Here is an 8,729-nt window from a genome sequence, read left to right on the forward strand (position 1 = left end):
TCTCCATCAGAACCTAAGGTCCTTGAAGGCAGAAACTGTCTGGTTTGTTTTTGTCCCTGAATCCCCAGCCCCTCATTATTGTGGTGCATGGCATGCAGGAGATACTTAAAGAATACTGGATGAGATTGAGTGAATTTTAAAGGCCCTTGAGAAAAAAAAAAAGACTAAAAGACTCCTTTTCTTGGGAAGAACAGTGAAAAGCTCAAAGGGAAGATGCCCGGGGCCAGAATGGCCCATGTCTTAATGCCTTCTCAAGCATTCTTAATGCCGATCACCCATCGCTACTTACATCTGATGAAGAACTTGTGCCATGGCAACCCCATTCGTTAATTGCCGGACATTCTTGCAAGGGGCAGCAGTATTAAATGTCTGCAACTAAACAACAAAAAGCAGGATGAGACGTTTTCCTTCTGCAGTCAGCACAATGTTACCCACGATCAATCTGACATTTAAAACAAGGGGGGGGGGAGGCAAACAAACAAAATCTGATTAGAAAAAGACCCCAATAAAATATAATCATCAAATTTCCCTGGGCACAGAATATATTAAATAAAAATAATAATCCACATACTTTTTATAGCAATCAGTGAGATAGTAAAAACACACACATATACATTTTTATTGCATGTTTCTTTTTTACACAAAAAAGCAACAAGCCACCCCAGTTGGGGAATTTGGGGTGGAAGTGGGAGTCTTTATTAGTAACTTGAGGGTAACATCTGACAATGTTCACCCGATCTTTTAAAATATCCCCCTGCCCCACTAGGATACTTCTGAAACCTGCTCAACAGAAAAATCACAAACTTTTTAAAAAGTAGGTCCCCTGTCTCCTCTCCATTTGTGACTTTAAAATTCAACTCACACGTTACCACCTTATAACATGCCTAAGGCTAGAAACTTCAAGTCTAAAACTGTTTGCAAAGTATGTCATTTAGTTTTGAAAATAAGACAGAAAGGCAGTCTGACAAGATGCCTGCTCTCCCAAAACTGGTCCAATGCCAGGGCTGCCCTGAGGCTAGTTAACTTATAACAGGCCCTTGTAAACCTTCCTCAGGGAACAACATTGCTCCATCTCAACTTGACACTATTCCCAAAGACACTGTTCTATGCACAGTGACTGGGGGGAGGGAGCTTTATAGGTCAAACTCTACCACAAAGACGAATGAAATCTTACAGTGAAACGACTAAAGTGACAAATGGACTCTCCCTTACAAAAATCAGCATTCACTGCCAGGGAAATTTCAGTATGACCCTCTTTTAGTCTGGCAAGACTTTCTCCCCGAATTTCCACAACTCAGGAATAGAATTTCACTTCCTCCTCCCATTCTTCTTCATCTACTCCCAATGCCCTCTCAAACATAATGACGGTATCCTCTTTCAGGGCATCATTCTCCCACCTCCTCCAGCTCAAATGATCTTTTGGTCAGGGCTCAAATTCTTCAGTTTACCACCTTCCCAACCCTGATAAAAACCCTCCTACCTTCCTCAGCTCCCTCAAGTGGCTTCTTCTATTTTGAGAATGAACTGTTATTGTTAAGCTAGAATATAAGAGATAGCATGTATATGGGGCTTTAAGGTTGCAAAGTGCTTTATAAATGCTATCCCAATTGGTCCTCACAACAACCCTGGGATGTAGGTGCTATTAGTATCCTTTTTTTTTACAAACAAGGAAACTGAGGCTGGGAGAGGTTAAGTGATTGCCCAGAGATCACACAGAAAGTTAATTTGAACCCAGTCATCCAAACTCCAAGTGAAGCTATCTACCGCACCACGCAGCTGTCTGAGTCTGCCGTTCTCGCTACAACTGGGGCTGCAAACGACTGTGCAGACAAAAGTGGAAAAGGTTTCTTTCTTATCAATAAGTCCCTGAATCCCCCCACCCCATCACCCCAGACATCAACAGAACAGAACTTAAATGCCTTGCTCTTACACACTTCCTCATACACCATCCCATTAGTGTACTATTTGCTGAAATCTGTTGAAAAAAATCAGACCATTTTGGCCAGGTATGATATTATGTAATACATTATGAGCTGACTCCACTTTCCCTAGCTAAGAATCTGCCTCAATGCCCACAATGCCCATATTGAGGTCAGTTTCTCCTCCTGACAGTCATACAAAACATAAGTGCCTCTTGGCAGAGTTTAATTTAGCTACATAATAAATTAGATAAGATACAATGTAATTTCATTTGGGTAAACTGGAATATTATATAACCAAGTGCAGTAGATGAATTCAAAAACTGGGAGTAGGAGAGGGAGGGAGAGATGGAGGGAGGGAGGGAACAGACTTCTTCATACTTACTCCTTAACAATGAGATTTAAAAGCAAAGCCTCTTTAGTGAGTGACCCAAAAATAACAGATATCCTAATAGGGCCACAAAGGAAGTCCTCCACTAATCCCAGTGGCCAGGCAAAGGACAATCAAGTCCTGGGAATTGATCTTATTTGCTTTACTCGAAGTAAATATCAAGAGTGTGAAATGCTGCTTCTAATCTATGCCCTTCTCACTAGCCTGTACCTGACAGATGGCTCCCCTACCTGGCCCCTGAAATACTTCTATTAGTGGGTATCACTGGCCAGAAGCCGCCCTCTTGAGCCTCTAGGGACCAAGTGGGTTTCTGCTGTCTCACACAACCCAAGTGAGGGCTGGGATTCTTCTGTCCTTGGTGCTGCCAGCTTTTCTCTTTATACTGGGATTTTTCTCAGAGATTTCAGCTTTCCCATGATTTCCACTACCCTCTTTGTTTGACATCTAAACATGTATGAACACACATGTGGAAATACATTTGGAAATATGTATACACACCCATACATATAAACACACCTATATGTGTACGTACACACACACACACACACACACACACACACACACAGTTCTGAGCTCTCTCTCAGGTTCTGACCTCCCCCACTCCAGGACTCCAATGTATCTGAAGGTACCTGGTACACACCATAATGTCTCACTAGTTTCTCAAACTCTGCAACCTTCTTCCTGTTTACTCCACACCCCTGCCAAACCTGCTCTTCCTCTAGACATCTTTATTTCTAATAATGGTATATTCTTCTAGTCATCCAAGGTCAAAACTTTATTTAGAGTTATCTTTTGATTCTTTCCTTGCCCTTGGCATCCACTTGGTGCCAAGGACTGCGAGTCTCATTTCTTTCCCATAGATTGCTTTCTTTCAAATGCCACCATGACCATAACTTGTACACCTTTGCTATGTCATGCCTCGGTAGATGCTTTTCCTCTTGACCCCCTGTTCAGGTGCAATTCTCTACAATCCATCAGCTGTGTAGAAAACAAATTGAAGAGAGCTTGCTGCCATATGGAGGGCAATTAAAAACAACAACAAAAAAAAACTTAACAGGCCAGGACACTGGGCCAAAACTAGCAAGAAGAAATTTAGTCAGGACAAATTTATCTTACAGTTCAGTTAAAAACCATCATCTTCACAAAGACAAGATGGAAGTTAGGGGAAACTAGAAAACAGTTGATCTGAAAATGACGTGAGACTGTAGGGTTAGCTCAGTGAGTCTACAAGCATGAAGAGACACCATCCATCTAGGCTCACGCCCCCTCTAGGCAGATGACCAGGCCTAGAGAGGTACAGAACTGGCCAGACCCCATCTAGAATGCTGTATGTCCAGTTCAAACACCATATTTTGGGAAAGACACTGATAAAATGGAGATTATTCAGAAGAGGACAAACGAGATAATGAAGAGCCTTCAGTTGATGTCATATGAAGCTGGATTGGAGAAACTGAAGGTGGTTTAGCTTGGTGATGAGAAGACTCGGGGCTATAATTCTTGCATGGGGCCCCCTCTAACTCTGTAATCAATGCTACCTAGCCAGCCTTACTGCAGGAAAAGCACTGATTAAAGTCAGGCTACTTTCCTAGTCTGCAATGACCACCAAAAACATTCCTAACTCTTTGGCCCAGCATCCAACTCCTTCCATCAAGGGCCCTACTGGATCTTCTCAGGCTTATCTCCTGCTAGTCTCTTATGGAGTCTACATTTCAGCCAACATCTGCCATCATTCCAAAGAGGTGTTTTCATACCTACCATACATTTCTATTTGAAAGCGCTACCCAATTCCACCTCTCTAAGTCCTAGCATCATGGCAGAGTGCTCTCTATAAAACTGGCCTTGGAGTCTTGGAAGATAAGAATGCCCCTCCAACAAAAGAACTTGGCCTCCCAGTGCCCTACACGAGCACAGCTTGTAGAAAAGCCACATCCTCAGCTCCTTTCATTCCTTGCTTTCACCCCCACCAAGGCAATCCATTGCCAAGGCTGCACTCACAGCTGCTACCTTTCCCAACTCTCCACTCAACACAGCTGACAGAGCAAGGTGCAGGCCTTTATCACTGTGCCACTAACTGCAAAAGCTTTCTGACTGGCATCCTTGTCTCAAGTCTCTCTACCCACTCCAATCCATCTCCTCTTAAGAGCCAAATGTCACTTTACCCCCACGCAGTACTCAATAACCTCCACTAGCTAGATCCCTATTTACTTTCAGGATCAAAACATAAAAAAGTTCTCTTTTGAGCTAAATGTCCCCTGTACTATTCTGCTCCAATCGTTAGACTGGCCTGCTTGGATCTCCTGGAACAGGTCACTTTGTTTCTTGGTGTCTATAGCTGTCAGTCCCTGTACCTGGAATTTTCTTCCTCCTCACTTCAGCTTGTCTTCCTTCAGGACTCAAACCCCGACTTTTCCAGGAGATTTTTCCTGGTCTCCCATCCCCTACCCCCCAAATACTACTGCCTTCCTGTCTGAAATTCTTCCATTTAGAATGGGTATATCTTGTATGCACACAAGTACTTGAACTTTGTCTCCGTCTTACAATATGAACTCCCTGATAACAAAGACTGGTCTTGCTTCTGTATTCACCATGCTTGGAACAGGGCCTGGCACAAAATAAGGGCTTAATAAATACTTGCTGACTGAATGACTAACACTGGTAGAGGGAGTGTCTGCATCTGGGAGTTCCCTCTTTCAATAAAATACTAAATCCAACCTAGCCTCCAAGACTCAATTAAAATGCTACCTCCTGGAGAAAGTCTTTACTTCTGACCCAAGACTTAAGAATCTCTTCCTTCTTAAAAAACCCAGTAACACTGTGGACCACTCCTATAATACTTATTACACTCTGCCTAGTGTTGAAGTTTTAAACACATACACACATGCACATATGCCTATGTTATATATCTCCTATACAGAACCATTCCTATAATTATTACACCCTGCTATGCGTGTGCATACAGACACACATACAGAACACGGAAGGCAGGATTCCCATCTTCTTTTGGAGCACTCAGGCCAGCGCCTTACACACAGCAGACACTGGGGTGTTTGGTGGGGGCTGACGAGGTGTTACTATTTTAAAGTCGTAAAACGCAGCTAGAGAAGCGAGCGTGTCAATGTCCCATGACATCATAAAGACCTCAGAATGTAACAATGTAACAGATGGCGGGCTCAAAGCAGACAATTTCTGAACTCTCGCTCACAGGGGGGCCAGAAGCGTGGCTCACGGCTTCTTCGGTCAAATATTCAAGTCTGCCTCGGGTTTAACACAAACGCTACCATCTCCCTTCCGGCTCCCGCACGGAGCCCGCCCCGCGCTCCGCAAACCTGCCGAGGCGGCCCAGGGCGCACGGTCGGGCACCAGGACAGCGTCAGGGCCGGGTCCATGGGCCTGCCGCGGGTGACCAGAGATGCACGCGCGCACACCGCACACACGCACAGCAGCACACACCGACGCACCACACACGCACGCACGTCTGTCACCGGCTGGGGCACACAGGTGTACGTGTCCGTTCCTCGTTGCCAGTGCACCGGTGCGGACGGACGTCGGTACCTCCCCCCACAGGGGCGGGAGTCTCGGCCCCCCAGGGTTCCGAGGCCCGGGGGCGCAGGCGGACCAAGGTCACCTGTCCGCGGGAGACAGGGCTCGGGGGCGGGTCCCCGGGGGGGCGGGGCGGCCGGGCCTCAGTTTCCCCCGCCGTAGCCCAGGCGAGGCGCGCGGCTCCGGTGGGGTTGGAGGGTCGCGGCCCCCGGCCCCCGCCCCCTCCTTCCCCTCCCCCACCCCGCTCACCCAGATCATGAGGCTGTCGCAGAGCTGGAGTTGGGGCTGCGAGGGCAGCTGCTGCCCCTCCATGGCCGTGGCTTCCGCCGCCGCCTTCCTCCGCCGCTGGAGCCCGGAGCCCGCGTCCACGACGGCCGGCGCTGGCGCTCGGGAGCTTGGAGAGCGAGGAGCTGCAGCCGCCGGCTCGGGCGCGAGGCGAGCGCGGGCTACGTAGGCGGCGTCAGCCCGGCGCGCACCCGCCCCCGCGAGCGCTCCCGCCCTCCTCTCGCAGGCCCGCGCCTCCCTCCTCCCCATGGGCGGCCCAGCCCCGCCCCCAGCCCTGGGAACCGCCCCCCCAGCTCCCCTCACCAGTCACAAAGAAGGTGTCGCGTGCCCGCTCTAGCTGCCAGAAGGGGGGAGGGGAGGGAAAAAGGGAAGAGGAGGTGGAGAGGAGGCGGAGCCGGCATTGGGCACGCCCACCGCCGCTCTGGCCAATGACCGTGGCAGGGGGTGGGGCGGTTTGTGACCTGAGGGGGCGGGGCCTCACTACACCTGCCCCCAGCCACCTCACTCTGCCTTTTCTGTTAGTCTTCCTCGCTCCAATGTTTGTAACTCCATCTTGTTTGTAACAGGTAGTTGGCAGGTGTTGTCTCCTCCTTTAGACTGTGGGCTTCCTGAGATCAGGGGCTGGTTCTTCGGGACTCTTGTGTCTGCCTGGCACACAGTAGGGTGTGTAGGCCTTTGCATCCCCAGATCTCAGCAAAATACCTGCCACACAGTAGGCCTGCTTCTGCCTCTGTGTCCCCAGAGCTCATGCCTTGCCCACAGTAGGGGCTGCTTCTGCCTTACTTTGTGTTCCCAGACTCATGCCTGGCACACAGTAGGAGCTGCCTTTGTATCCCCAGATCTCATCACAGTGCCTGGCACACAGTAGGGACTGCTTCTGCCTTTGTGTCCCTATCACTTTGCACAATACCTGGCACACAACCTTAAGGTACAATAAATAATACAAAATCTCTCTTAAAAACGGGGGATAGGGGGTCAGGGCCTGTAGCACCAATGCAATAATTACAGCGCCCACGATCACGATAAAGACCGTGACTATAAATATCACATGGCATTCGATCACAACATATACAAGATTCTCCAGGTCAAGGACAGAACTGAAGCATTTATTTAGACACCAGAAAACCGAATCCCAAAAGCAGTAAGCCGATTACCTCATAGTACCAAAGACATTAAGAAGCCATAACGCTGAGAGCCACAGCATCCTTCAGCCTTCCCACAAACCAATACAAGATCAGTATCTACTCAGGAGCCTATCTGCCTCCTTGCATCCTCTCTCCCCTACTGTCTCACTAGTTCTAATTACCAGCTTCCTGTGGGCTCTGCTTCCCTTCAGCAAACTCCTCCCACCATAGGCTCCTTGCAATTACATTCAGTCTACTGGGGGCAGAGTTTACTTTCAAAGCAGGGGACATCTTCCAGCTCCCCCCTAGGTCAATTAGTGGCAGAGAAGATCTTCAAATTCCCATTCCCATTACAGGGCCTAACTGAATCACCACAGTCCTTTCTGGTTCTCATAATTCATGAATCTAGGAAAGCAGGATGGCATAATGGAAATTAAAGTCCAATAAATCTAATAAACATTAAGGACCTACTACATGACAGGCACTATGCTAATTTCAAACCCTAGCTTTGGAGTTGAAGAAATAGGGTTCATATTTCATCTCTGCTAAAGTACCTCTACCTGTGTGACCTGGGCAAGTTATTAAAAAAAAACCTACTTGGGCCTCAGTTTCCTCATCTGTAAAAGGAGGGAATCGGAGAAGAAGGCAGGCCCCTGAAGTCCCTTCCAACTTCAGAGCCAGCATTAGTTTGTAACTATCTCAGTTTTCACTTGGCAGAAGGAAGAAAGATATTTCCCTCTATTATGGCATTTCCAAGGGTGGTTGTAGAGGGAAAGTGTTCCTGCCAGCAGGTGAAGTTGCTTCTTCCCAAAGCCTGCAGGTTCTATTGGTTTTGGCCCTTGATAGTCACTGGGAGGCCAAACGTGTAACTTGACCTTTTGTTCAGAACCTGTTCCACGTCTTTTTGTCCTTTGTATGACTCACATGAGAGGAAGAATGATATACTGTTGTTGCCACATCTGAACTGCTATCCAAAAAAAACCCCAAAATATACAATGGAACTTGCAGCAAAGAGAAAAATTTAGGCTTTATTTCACACACAAAAAAAGGCAACCCCACGTCATGCCCTTCCTAATAGTGATAGCTGTTCAAAAGTGGAAGGAGTCGTCTCGTGGTAGTGGGTGCCCACCAGTCTTGAGTACTGTGCAGTGGGATGCTGTTTTTTCAGGTCCCCTGCCAACCATGAAATTCTACCATATGTACGAGTAACTGTTGCCAGACACTGGAAGTAAAAGTAGAGCAGCATTCTGAGGTGTGTTTGAGAAGCTTCTCAGGTGTCTATTCTGGGAAGGGCATTGGATCTGGGCTGGTGGAAAAAGCCTGGAATGTGAAGTAGGAGGCATGACCATGGGGAAATCCGTGAGCATCTCTAGGCCCTCCACACTTCCTCATTTGTAAAATGAAGGGTTGGATTGGCTTATCTCTGAGATTCTTCATAGCTCTGAATCTAGAATGCTGTTCCTCCCATAA

The 8,729-nt window shown here is 47.6% G+C and overlaps 1 protein-coding gene across 1 annotated transcript in view; it reads right to left on the reverse strand.

Annotated features, from left to right (window-relative positions):
• The window catches only part of LOC138164926 (protein Hook homolog 1), a 52,583-nt gene extending 46,283 nt beyond the window's left edge, over positions 1 to 6,300 (reverse strand). The window contains exons 1-2 of the mRNA XM_069092897.1: positions 6,100 to 6,300; positions 290 to 375 (exon numbers count right to left, since the gene is read on the reverse strand). Of these exons, the coding sequence (XP_068948998.1) occupies positions 290 to 375; positions 6,100 to 6,162 (149 nt within the window). The 5' untranslated portion in view covers positions 6,163 to 6,300. The remainder of the gene's footprint in view (positions 1 to 289; positions 376 to 6,099) is intronic.
• Between the last annotated feature and the right edge of the window lie 2,429 nt (positions 6,301 to 8,729).

The sequence above is a fragment of the Petaurus breviceps genome, unplaced genomic scaffold, assembly GCF_028583685.1.
Source record: "Petaurus breviceps papuanus isolate PSGF00001 unplaced genomic scaffold, PetGlider_PUasm1.0 207, whole genome shotgun sequence".
In the NCBI taxonomy this organism is placed as follows: Eukaryota; Metazoa; Chordata; class Mammalia; order Diprotodontia; family Petauridae; genus Petaurus; species Petaurus breviceps.